Source organism: Leptodactylus fuscus, chromosome 4 (genome assembly GCF_031893055.1).
Source record: "Leptodactylus fuscus isolate aLepFus1 chromosome 4, aLepFus1.hap2, whole genome shotgun sequence".
In the NCBI taxonomy this organism is placed as follows: Eukaryota; Metazoa; Chordata; class Amphibia; order Anura; family Leptodactylidae; genus Leptodactylus; species Leptodactylus fuscus.
Window position 1 is genome coordinate 37,616,226 of NC_134268.1, and position 13,875 is coordinate 37,630,100.

General features: G+C 41.3%; 1 protein-coding gene across 1 annotated transcript in view; it reads left to right on the top strand.

Moving 5' to 3' along the window:
• TRIQK (triple QxxK/R motif containing) overlaps positions 1-13,875 on the top strand; it is a 70,714-nt gene that overhangs the window by 35,770 nt on the left and 21,069 nt on the right. Inside the window, exon 3 of the mRNA XM_075272106.1 lies at positions 9,063-9,148. Coding sequence (XP_075128207.1) covers positions 9,063-9,148 — 86 coding nt within the window. The remainder of the gene's footprint in view (positions 1-9,062; positions 9,149-13,875) is intronic.

Sequence of the window (13,875 nt, forward strand, 5' to 3'; positions counted from 1 at the left end):
AGGCGGCGAGCCTCTGGTGGAGACTGATAAATTCCAAGGCTCGTAGCTAGAAGCCATTAGACTCCCGTCATTTTGTCTAAATGGGCAGAGGTTACAGACGACTGTGTGACAACAAAAATACATTTATCTCCTTTGATGATGTTGCACAGGATTTTACCGTATGTTACTGGAAAGGCTTAATCCCCCCATGATGACAATGATGCTTTGTAGGAGTAGAACAGTGGATTGTAAAAAACTGTGGGGAATGTGCTAGAGTGAAACGGTTCCAGAGACGTTTCTGTCTTGTCACCGCGCGCCTTTGAAGTCAAGTAACAGTTCTGGTTGCATTATTGATTGAAAATTAGGAGGCTGTCAAATATTTCAGAGGGCTGTAGAGGTAACGCCAGGGGTGTTGGTAGTCTTTGAAGATACCTGGAGCACCATGGGATACTTGTGAGCGTGGATAACACTGATGCAGCTAAACATAACTTTCGTGAACACTCAGAAGATCTGGGACACTGGGCAAAAAACTAAGGCTAGTAACACTTAGAATAATTATTCCGAAGCCTCAGACTCTGACTTCTCTATTTTTCCACAGCCCTACACCGACTCCAACTCTGAATCCTTCATGAAACATTGCCCATCACAGTCAGAGAGAAGCAGTAAGGCCTAGTTCACACGGAGCAAGGGGGCAGTATTTTGGTCCTGATTTTGACACGGGAAGCCGCGTCAGAATAGGACCAAAATACGCCTGCCGCAACAGTCGCGGCTTCCTACTCCGGAGTAGGCCCAAATGAATGGGCCTAGTCTGGAGGGTGCTGCTGCGAGGCGGACGCCAGGGCTGAATCTGCCTGAAGAAAGGGCAGCTCGCTTCTTTTTTCCGTGAGCAGGAACATACCGCTCACGGAAAAAAGGGAGCTAGCGGTGTACATAGACCTCTACTGTGAGGGGGCGGATTCTGATGTGGATTCAGTGGCAAATCCGCCCCCCTTACCCCGTGTGAATGAGCCCTAAAGCTCCTATAAATTCCAAAAAAATCTAGTACTACGACAGTAAATATGTCACAAACTATACATCTAATTCATTATACATTATTTATCATTGTGTAAAATGTAAATTGAGTCACTAACTTTTTCCCAGCTCATTTTTCTGACTTCACCAAAACTGACCCCCACTCTGAGGCTCTGTACCACTCGAGTTAGTCTCTGAGGCTCATAAATTAAATTTTAAATTAAGGCTAAGGCCCCATGGGATGTCCCACAGCAATAAAGTGCTGCATGAAAAATCGTGGTTCTTCCCGCAGCGTTATAAACAGAAAGTTTGCCGAGTTTTCCTCCATGGACTTTCTGTTACAATTATACCTATAGGGAAACCGCCGGCGTTTCCGTAGCTATAATTGACATGCTGTGATCTTCAAAACGTTGCTGGTTTTGGAAATCGTGGTGTGTCCGCACAACGGTTTTTACTAGCTAGCTAATGGAAAAAGGAACACATTGGGTTTTTTCCACGTGGATTCTCAGCGCCAAAATCCTTGCCAAAAAACTCTGTGTGAATGGACCCGTCATAATAAATTGAGCCAGTCTCTTAGTGAGTTACATTCTCATGGAGTCTGTAAAACTGTTCTGAGGCCCGGTTCACATCTGTGTTTGGGGATTCCGTTCCCCTCTCTGCATGATAAAAGAGGAGAGAAAAGTGCTGCGAGCGACACTTTTCTCTCCGCATTTTTTGCGCGGAAACCACATGGACTCCATTATAGCCTGTGGGGTCCTTCCTAAGGTAACTGCTTTTTTATGCAGATTAGGATTCTGTTCGGGGACCCCGAACACAGATGTGAACCTAGCCTGAGTCATTTATATGGTGAGCCTGTTTTTGATCATTGTATACAAATTAAAAAATACACAGTGTAACCTTTCCAAAAGGCCACCTCTTTGAGAAGACCACCGCCTTTACCAGACCACATTTTCTGTGATAGTTTTTCAGTTTTTCATGTCCACCATCTTCTCCGAGAAAACCACCTCTCTAGAAGATCACTTTTTAATGCAATTTTGGGTGATCGTCTCTAAGGGTGCATTCACACGGAGTAACGTGCTGCGTGATGTGGCACGTATATGGCATGTGAGACTTTGAGCGCCTTATACGCTCCCATTGATTTCAATGGGAGCCTGGATCGTATACGCCACGTTATTTTGTGGCGTATACGATCCAGGCTCCCATTGAAATCAATGGGAGCGTATACGGCGCACAAAATCTCACACGGCGTATACGTGCCACATCACGCAGCACGTTACTCCGTGTGAATGCACCCTAAGGCTGTATTCACACTGAGTAACGCTGGCGTTTTTTGTGCTTATTTTTGCACTTAACGCTACGCGGCGTTAACACGGCGCTATGTGCAAAAATAAGCACAAAAAACCCCAGCGTTACTCAGTGTGACTACAGCCTAAGGGTCAGTTCACACGTGAAAACCGCCTAGCTTATTTGTGCGAGGTAAAAAACCTCGAGGAGTTTTTTTGACGCTGTTTTTTGCATTCCACGCGGTTTTTGACGAGGTTTTTGACGCGGTTTTCGCTAGCGGTTTTCGCTAGGGTTTTTTTTCCTATATGTGCTATAGAAACTGCAGGCGAAAACCGCGCGCCTCCCATTCACTTCTATGCAATTCTTCAGGCGTTTTCCGCCTGAAGAAAGGTCATGTCGCTTCTTCAGGCGGAAAACGCTAGGAGGAAAAAAAAAAGCTAGTGGTCTACATAGACCACCATGTTAAAGGAGAGGTTTTTGAAGCGAATTCCGCTGTCAAAAACCTCCCCTTTGCCCACGTGTGAACTAGCCCTAAGAGTTGTCAGTGTATAACTTCTGACTTTACTTGTCCACACCAGGTCACGTTCCGTCGGTTCCGTAAGAAGCGATACCATTATCAGATACACTGCCATCGTGAATTTTCCATAACACAAGGCTTAGTTAGCAGAACAGTTTGTGAATATTTATGAACTTAAGAGATTTCGCTGCCCTGTTCCTGTACATGCTGACGGTACCTGAAGTTTGCTACATTAGAGCAATATGCTATCTTTCCAATTAATTTACCATGTTCAGACTTTTTATGTCTGGAAAAAATGTTAATTAAACCAAGGTGCTTTTGAAGATCCAGTCTTTAGCGTTTTAAGCGAGATTGCAAGTTCTTGATGTTGAATGGTCTCTTGTGGGTTAACCGTTCCAGGAGTTATTATTAATACCCCATAAGAAAAGCGCTCCCTGATTAGTGTTTGCACCTATTATACAGACTTAAGAAGGGAACGTTCCCGTAAACTGGAGGAAAATCATTACAATTTGTATTTGAGATGGAAAAAAAAAAAAAGATCTATTCGAGACTCATCAAGTGAGAATCACAAAGAAAAAAATTGCTATGGTATTTAATGGCTAGGATCCTAAAATAATCAGCGTAATGTACAGGTGTCTTATATTCTGATACACACATATACATTGTACCTACCGTATATACAACTGCCTTAAAAATGAATCAGAAGAGTGTGAAAATAGAACAAAACCTTAAGGAATCGATAACGATGATACGTCGAAGGATATTTCTTACTCATTGTCCAACATATTTTCTGGTGTATTTACATTTTTTTCTATTTTGGTTCTTGTTATATAAATCTAGTCATTACTTCCACGTCTAATGATCAAGTTGTATTTTTCCCTATATTTTTTAATAATATTTTTTTCTATTTTTAGTTTTTTCTTACTTAAATTCTAAATTTGCTCATAAAAAAACACAGCCAACAAAAGGACAAACCTCTGAACCTCATAAAACCTTGTTTACCTATGCTGTTATTAGTAGAATTGCCATACACGTTGATAGCCAGTCCTTAGGAAGAATCACAAGACTGTCTTTCTGGAATACCTCCTAAATACGCCTTAAAGGGATTCTACTATTAAAAAACTTTTTTTTTTCCCGATAACACGCAGGAATAGCCTTAAGAAAGGCTATTCTTCTCCTACCTTTAGATGTCTTCTCCGCCCCGCCGTTCGGTTAAAATCCCGGTTTCCGCCGTTATGCAAATGAGTTCTCTCGCAGCACTGGGGGCGTCCCAATGCTGCGAGAGAACTCTCCAGAGACGCCTCCATCTTCTTCAGGAACGGGGTCTTCACGCATCTTCTTCCGGGGGTTGGCTTCAAACTTCTAGGCCTAGGGCAAAGCCGACTGCGCATACCCGCTGGCCACAAGAAAATGTCCGCTTACACAGTATTATCTTTTTCTGCTGACATAGCTGTGTAAGGGCTTGGGGTTTTTTGTAGTGGTTTTTTTTTTTTTTTTTCAGGAAGAGTTACATATTTTATAGGCACCATTTAATGTTTCTAATAATGTATTGGGAAACTTAAAAAAATATTTTTAGGATTGAATGGGGAAAAAAACAATTCCACCCTAGTTTTTTGGGTTTGGTTTTCATGATGTTCGCTGTTCCTCAGGTCAATACAGTTACAGACATAGCAAATTTATATATTTTGTTTTGTGTTTTACTAGTTTTAAAGAGTTTTTAAAATTTGAAACACTTTTTTTTTAAATTTTTGGGTTTGTGCTCTTCTTACGGCCATAATTTTTTAAAAATGTTTTTTATTTTCTTATCAAGTTGATTGAGGGGCACTTTATGGAGGCATGCGGTAGTTATTATTAGATACTGATTGATGTAAATAAAGTAAATAAAATGGAGTTTCACAAAAGTTTTTATGTAAAAATTTACCGTAGATAAAAATATACTGTAGTGACTGTGCTATATGACAAGTTACCTTTAGGCTAAGGCCCCACGGGCCGGAAACGCAGCACTAAAGCGCTGCAGGAACAACCGCAGCGTGAATGCATCGTGGTTCTTCCCGCAGCACTTTGAACAGAAAGTTCATGGAGTTTTCCTCCGCAGACTTTCTGTTACAATTATATCTATGGGGAAGCTGCCGGCGTTTCCGTAGATATAATTGACATGCTGCGATTTTCAAAACCGCAACGGTTGTCTGCGCTGCGATTTGTTCCACAAAGTGGGCATGGGATTCGCATGAATCTCATCTACTTTGCAAGTACTGTAAAACTCCGCCATTTTTGCCGTGGCATTTCCGGCCTTAGGCTGAGGCTCCACGTTGCGGAAATGCAGCTTATTTTCGTTGCAGATATTGGTGCATTTTTTTAGCCAAAGCCAGGACTAGATTAAGCAGAAGTTACAAGTATAAGAGCTTTCTATATATTTCCGATTCCATCCGTAGCCATTCTTGGCTTTGCCTCAAAAAACCGCGACAAAACTTGCAACAAAAAAAAGCTGTGTTTCCACAACGTGGGGCCTCAACCTTAGACTAAGTCTCCATATAGCGTGCTGCAGCCAAAAAGTGCTGCTGGAACATGTATTGTTTTTTTCCTGTAGTTTTTCTCTGCGGACTTTTTGCTTCATTTATACCTATAGGGAAAACCGGTGTTTCCGTAGGTAGAGTTGGCAGGTTGCGACTTCCAGAACCGCGATGGTTTTTGAAATTGCAGCATGTCCACTGCCGATATTTTTCTGCAATGTGTGGATTGAATTAGCCAGAATCCCGTCCACTGTGGATGTAATGTAAAACGACGCATTTTTACACTCAATGGGGTCCCAGTCTCAAGAAATAAATAACCTATAATGTGTGTCACATGTACAGCACATGCTATAAAATGTGCGCCGTATTATATTACATTATAGTAAATTGCTATAAATGTTCGGGGTATATTTAGTTCCACTTTTTAAATATGAGAAGACATCAGAGATGGAAAGAGGACCTGTATTTGTTATCTCTATGTGGAGCACGGTATAGGAGCATCGAGCTGCAAGCAGATGGGGCTCGGTGGTAACCTGCTCCCTAAGTGACTAATTATTACCCTTTTCATCCTCCAGTTCGTTGCTTAACTTTCTATCCCCATTGGATTTTCAAAACTTGTCTGCAGAAATGTAGGAGAAATATTTCGCTTCCCCATATGTGAGATCTAATTCTAGTTGATCAACATTTATTGGAAACATTTGGTAGCCTGCTCAGACCTAGCAATGAACTCTATAGAAAAATTGGTTTGACTTTGATATACTTTTTATACGCTTTTATTTGCTTAAAATTCTGTGAATGGTTCCAATAAAATAATTGCTGTCGAAGACTCAAGTCTTAAAGAGATTCTACCATTAAAACCTTTTTTTTTTGTGGATAAGACGTCGGACTAGCCTTTAGAAAGGCTATTCGTCTCTTACCTTTAGATGTGATCTCCGCCGTGCCGTTCCTTAGAAATACCGTTTTTTACCGGTATGCAAATTAGTTCTCTCGCAGCGATGGGGGTTGGCCCCAGTGCTGGAAATGCGATGGGGGTGTCCCCATTGCTGCTCAAGAACAGACTCCAGCGACACCTCTATCTTCGGCTGGATCCTCTCCTTCTTTCGTCGTCTTTCTTCGGCGTCACCTCCGACGCCTGTGCAATTGGCTAGTGTCTCACTGGCAGAGCCAACTGCGCAGGCGTCGGAGGTGACGCTGAAGAAAGACGACGAAAGAAGGGGAGGATCCAGCCGATGATACAGGCATCTCTGGATTGTGTTCTCGAGCAACAGTGGGGACGCCCCCATCGCATTTCCAGCGCTGGGGGCCGCCCCCATCGCTGCAAGAGAACTAATTTGCATACCGGTAAAAAACAGTATTTCTAAGGAACGGCACGGCGTAGATCACATCTAAAGGTAAGAGACGAATAGCCTTTCTAAAGGCTATTCCGACGTCTTATCCACAAAAAAAAAGGGTTTTAATGGTAGAATCCCTTTAAATACAAAGGACAGTAGCGACCTATTACTAAGGTATTTACAAGGACCTTATAAGAGTTTGTATGTTCATCCTTTGTCTACATGGGTTTCCTCCCACACTCATATGAGATAGTTATAGGGAATTTAGGTCCCGTTCCCACGGAGTAGCGCGCCGCTCATTCAGACACGTAAACACGTGTCAGAGTGAGGCGCTTCAAAACAGATCCCATTGACTTCAATGGGTGCCGGCTTACGCGCACTACACATTGAAATCAGTGGGAGGCTTTTTAACCTATTGATTTCAATGTGTAGCCCGCGTAAGCTGGGACCCATTGAAGTCAATGGGATCTGTTTTGAAACGCCTCGCTCTGACACGTGTTTACGTGTCTGAATGAGCGGCGCGTTACTCCGTGGGAACGGGGTCTAAGATTTTGAGTCCTATATGGGACAGGGCTGACAATATTTGTAAAGCGCTGCGGAATATGATGGCGCTATATAAGTAAGCAAAATAAAATAGTATATTATTATGCAATGCAAATGGAATAACACTAAACCTATTATGAGACTATTTCCTTATTACTTCAAGGGTCACTTTGAAAAAAACCCATAACCAGTAGAAATTTGAAACAAAAATACAAAAAAATCCCTATACTTCTCTTCTCCAGTACTGCTGCCATGTTTTATTGGCCTTTACCTAGTATTGCAGCTACGTCAATAGGGCTTGAGACGTAATCAGAAGTGGTATTATTTCTGTAAGGAGGCTGCTATGTTTTTTTTCTTTTCCTACAACCCTATTTAAAGGTTATTCCCATCTCTACAAATGGCCGTCATGATAGGAAGAACTGTTCCCCGTCCTCACCCCTACATGAGAACCTATGGGAACAACCAAGCAGTGCTGCTGTATGCTGTTTTTCTAACTCCCATAGATGAGAATGGGAGCCACGGATTTCATGTTCTGTTTCTGTAACTTTAGTTCTCCTCTAGGACTTCAAGGGTTTTTCTGGGCAAAAAGTATTTTTTTTATGAAAGGTCTGTTAGTGCTGTTAATGGGTTAATAAGTACACCCATATAACTTTAGCAGTGTTTCGAGTGATTTATGGGTTTCTATGGGAGTGTCTAGTATCTTCTGCATTTGTTTACTTGGTGTAGCTTCCTGCTGCAATGAATTCTGGTAGTTGTAGGCTATCACACTCTCTACCTCTCACTTCCCTTCCACCCTCTCTAACACCCCCCTCCCTGTCTCCCTAGCTATTTCTCCCACTGCTAACCCTTCCCAACTCACTCAGTCCATCCTTGTATCCTAATATACTTTACCTGTCTTCTTCTTCCTTCTACGGGATATGTGAGCACCATGCCGTAGCCTTCAATACATCTCTATTGGGCAGGCTCCCAGCTTACGCAATAGAGATGTAATGTCGACTTCAGCACTAAACCAGAACTCTGGCTCTATTGCGCATGCGCATGCCAATGTCTAAGAAGGAGGAGGAGCCATTCCCTGGAGAAGGAAGCCTAGACAGGAAGAAGATGGGTAAGTATGATGGAGGGGAGTAGTAGTATCAATCTGTTTCTGGAAATGAGGAAATGGATAGTCATCGGATAATCAGAAAATATCCGTGGGGCGGTCACATGACCACCCTAGGGATATGGGTAACTATACATTTTTGATTAATTATGTAATTTAGAAAGTAGGAGGGTGTTTAGATTAGTGTAGGATTTTAAACTTGTCCTGGACAGCCCCTTTAAGGAGCAGAGTAGAGCAGCACTGTTTGTTCCCGTAAGTCCCATCCTAAGGGCCAGGATTTGGGAGTAGTTATTCCAATCTCGGTAGTGATTTGCCAAGATGGGAGTAATTGCATCTTGTTCATTCATATTCTTAATTTTGGCCATTCATTATCCTCATTATTACCTCGAAATACACAGAACAAGCCTTAGATTTTTTCGGGAAGCTACTATTTGTGTACATGGAAGCGGCCATGTTTTTTTATTCTCATACAACCCCTTTAGTTAGTTGTATCTTATACTCTTCATTTTGGCTGTTCGCTCTCCTATAATGCTTACAGATCTATAGAACATGTCACAGATTTGATTCCAGTTTGGTGACTTTTTATGCCTTTTATGCAGATTTCCTTGCAGCGCTGTAAATAATCCTTCCATCTCGCTATACTTGTACCGTACGTCTTTGTTTATTACGGCAGGCCATTATTGCGCGTTTGCGTTGGTGTGTATTTTAATAAAAACGAGAATCGATAATGCTAAAATAATTACGAGTATACATTTTGTCATCAATTATTCATTCTATTTCTACTTTAGGAAGACAGGACTACAAGAAAAACAAGCCTGTATTAAAAGCAACGCGGCTAAAAGCAGAAGCCAAGAAAACAGCAATAGGGATTAAGGTAGACATGTATTTGATAACTCACATTAACTTTCCCTGCATGTCTACTTCCCTTCTCCCCCAGGATGTGCTGTGTGAATATTGATTTCTGAGAGAGATTGCTTATGACACTTCAAACCCTGAGTACAATGTCTGCGCCTAAAATATTTATCATGTGCTGCTTTACTTAAGGCATCGATTAACCCTCTGATGGCTGCAAACAATAGATTTAAAGGCTTGTCAATTGCCCTTGTGTTAAATGCTACAGACACTATTGTGACTCGCTCATGGCCATGTCATTGTCAGAGAAGGTTAGAATATTCATGATTACTAGGTATTCTAGTCGCAAGGCTCTACCGTCATGAAGCAAAGCGTAATGGCCTCCCTCACCTTAGCTCAAAATGGGTTAAAGACTCCAGTTTCTTAAAATACCAATGCTATATAATATCACAACATGCTAGGAAAATCCCCATTACAGTGCAAATGACACTGAATGGCTGCACACCTCGTGACAGAGTATCTCAAAATTATGGGGTTTTTTTGTTGTGCTTTTTTTTTATGTCATGCTACACATCTTTGGATATGATTCTAAGAAGAAATGTAAGGAAGGATTGATCTGTATGTAACTTTGAGTTATACTCGAGTATAAGCCGAATTTTTCAGCACAGTTTTTGTGCTGAAAAAGCCCCCCTCGGCTTATACTCGAGTCAGCAAAAAAAAAAAAAAAAATATATATATATATTTTTTTTAGGGGGGGTGTCTATGACCAGCCACAATATTAATGTATAGAATCTCCCATAAAATAGTGGGGGAAAAAAGAGCTTTAAAAAAAATTAAACATTCTGAATCCCTCCTTTCCCTAGAATACATATAAAAATAGAAAATGACTGTGAGGCACAAACACATTAGGTATCCTGTGTCTGACAGTGCCCGGTCTACTGAATATAGGGGATCTGCAGTGTTCCGTTTCCGTTGGGAAGGGGTTAATAGGAGCACTGCAGATCCCCTATATACAGCCAGGCTGAATTCCAAGTGGAGGAAGAAAAAAAAAAGTCCTCAAGCTCAGGGAAGGGGCAGACAGACAACCAAAACACCCCCTCCCCTTCCCCAGCACCTACTGCACCCAAAAACTCTGAGCATTTTAATTTTTGAAATTTTCCAGTAGCTGCTGAATTCCCCCCCCCCCCTTCGGCTTATACTCGAGTCAATAAGTTTTCCCAGTTTTTTGTGGTAAAATTAGGGGCCTTGGCTTATATTCGGGACGGCTTATACTCGAGTATATACGGTAGCTCTGTATTTTTGAGCTCATGTCATCTACAGTACAGAAGAAAGATAAAATGCTTGTTCTGGAGTCTCTTTGCATCTATAGTTTACTTGCAGATCTTACAGAAAATCTTGAAAATTTTCTTGCTAGTTCCTAGACCTAACACTTTCCTATACAGTGGAACCCCCCCCAAAAAAAAATTAAAAATAAAAATAAATATTTTTTTTTTTTTTTTTTTTTTTATTTTAATAGTGTGGCCAGTGGATAATGTATGCCATTTTATGGCCATATAGTGGATACATTAGAGCTGTGCCTCTGGGAATGCTATCACTGTTCAGATCAGTAGATCTGACAATGTATTGGGGGCCGTTCACATAGTGAAAAATGAAGAGGAATTTCAGGCGGAACTTCGCCCTCGATTTCTCTTTATTTTCCGGTCACCGTCTCCCATCACCAAATGAATGGGCCCAGTTAGCGAGGAGCCTTGAACCACTGACTCCGTGGTGTTTACACCAAAATCAAGTAGGGTGCTTATGTTTTTGTGGAATATCCCACTGATAATTCTGACATGTGAACACTTCCTCATCTGTACCCGGTAGAGACGTAGTCATCTTCAACTTGAAGCTGATAGCTCGCTTCCCTGAGATAACTCACAAAAAAGCCATCGAAAGCAATGGAAAAAAGGCCAAGTGAAAGTGATTTGCAACTATTTATTTCATGCCTTAAAAGTCTTGTTAAATTTGGCTACAACTGTAAATGCAGTATACAGATGTCTTTTCTTACTTTTACTTTCGCTCTTGGCTTGAAATCCTCAAATGAGTGACACAAAGAGACCATCAATATCATTTGATCTGCAAACCCCTTTAAGGCTGTACACATCTGTATTAATAAAGTTACTCAACCTATGTTAAATACGACCTTTGTCTACCTCCACCAATTCCAGTTCTTAGTATCTGTTAGTAGTTGCTGTTCCACTGATTCTCATGCAGTTGGAATTTTCTCTCTAGCCCACACCATTCCTGAGCAATAAGTGCCGACAGTTTTGGTCCCTGATGTGCTATTTAATCTCGGTAATGTCAGAAGGGCGGGGTCAGGCAGGGGGTGTGACTCAGAACTCCAATCAGAAGCCGCCAGTGGCAGAGCTCGGAATCACACCCCTTGTCTACTCCTGCCTGGCACTGCCCTCTTGACAATACAGAGTCTAAATAGCATAAGAGGCACCAAAACTAACAGCATTGATTGCTCAGGAATGGTGGGGGCTAGAGAAAAAAATTCAACTGTGCTGGAATCAGTGGAACAGCGACTATTAATTAATGTAAAGAGCTGGACTTTAGTTGGAGATGGTGAAAGGTCCTCTTTATACTGATGGATTTGATATACTTGAAGTTAGAACCTTGTACAGGTTAAGCTCATTGGATCACATGCTATATTTTTCAGTTTTTTTCTGTCCTTATGACCATTTTGACTGCTATGAACACCATGAGCAGCAATCGGAACAAGTTTCTACGGCATTAAATTGCTTTGACTGTGTTTTTCACCTGTCAGCCCGTAAAGTTGAGTTGGAAATTCTTCTCTTTGCTGGGAGCATCCGACTCCCTCCTCTACTGCCAGAATCTTAATGACACAGAATCTTACAAGGTGGAATATTTGACTTTGCTCATATAGGACGTGTGTTAATCGACGGCTAATCTGAACAAGGTGAATTAAAAGCTTTGAAAACAAAAAAAAAAAGCAGAAGTCGGGAGAAGTCGGAGCCTCATCCCAGCTGTCAAAGTCGCGTTGGTACAGTCAATTAAAGGGCCACCGTATTATGGCACTTGATCGATCAGGTTTTACGGAGCAACCCTTTATTTCATGTGCGTGCCACAAGCTCCACCAGATAATCAGAGAAAGAGAAATTTGCAAATGAACTTCCCTCTATGCACTGGGATTACAATTACTCCTTGCCCAGCGTCTATCCATACTAATGAAGCTGGCAGCTCGTCGACCAGACAGACACATTGTCTGCAATTGTACATGTTTTATTTAGAAAAAGATATTAAAATATGTTAGAACAGAAGAGCATCTCCCTTGTATGTGGCAGATGAAAAATCAATTTTTACAAGTTCTAGCTAATAGGAAATGCCAAGGTATTACTACCAAGCTGTACCAGCTGCTCAGCTGCCAGATGACGGATTTGGGTTCCTTCCAGTATTTGCTATTCTAATCATGAAACAGTGCTTTTTCTCTTTTTTTTTCTCCCCGACTGCAGATCTTGATCAAGCCTTGCCATACGATGTAGCATGTTTTCACAACATAATCTCTGCAGTTAGTGCCGTGTGTCAGTTTTTAATGAGGAAAAGGAAATTGCCATTTTTGTTAAAGGATGTATCATTAACCTTATGTTTCTATCCTTTTTTATTTATTTTTTTCTAAATTAGATTTGATGTTCGCTTTATTATTTCCCGCTTTATATTCCAAGTGCGGTTTGGCACGGCTTTTTATTCTGCTGGCTGCTTTATAATATAAGAAAGTACAGGATAAGGAAAAGCTTTCCACCTGAGGATGCTTGTGTCATTGCAGCTCCCTTTACAGTTCTTAGGTTGCCGGTGTTGCTTTCGGCATTATCGCAACGTGAAATAATAAAATAAAAAAAACTAAAGAGAGAGAGTGTATGTGAGAGAGAAGGATAACACCTGAAGTAGCACTGCTGTGTTCACAGACTTGGCTGTCATCATGTATTACTACAACGCGCTGTCTGGATATTAGTCAGAGGGCGCCAGCTCCAAAAATAAGTTTAGGTCCTATGAAACAAATGCTAAGAGTTTTATTGTTCTTTACTTAAAAGGAAGGTATCAACAAAAATTGCTTTTTTTTTCTTTATTTAAATGAAGTTTTTTTTAGAAAAATTTTTTTTTCGAGAATATTTTATTTTTAATTGTCTATGTTACTTTCTACTTTAGAAAAAAAATACCGTATACTATAATTTTCACACTGTATACTAGAGTCTAGTAACAGCCTAATTCTGCAGAGGTTTTTGTTGGAAGTATCACAATAGAGGTTCACACCTCCATAGATAACATTCATAGTGACCCATCATTACATCCACAAATGACAGTAGATGATGTCACTGCTTATCTACTTATCTCCCCCGCCCTGCACAGAGTATGTTTAGAAAACTCGCCCCCTAGACTTCATTGAGTTATTGCCTATGACTATAATTCACACAACTGCCTTATAGAGGACCTTTCCTGTCCTCGGGCACATGCGGTTTGATATACCGCTAGAAAGCCGACAGTGCAATGAATTCAGTGTATTGTCGGCTTTTCTGTTATGTGCCCTGGGGGGAAAAGATATCGGGGCAATTACCGTGAGCACTTGACTGTCAGAAGGGCGTTCCTGACAGACTAATTGGGAACGCCCCTCCTGAAAGTACTGTCCGTAACGCTATACTGTTAAAGGGGGCATTCCTCACCGCCTAGCCATCAACCAAAGTTGTGAGATAG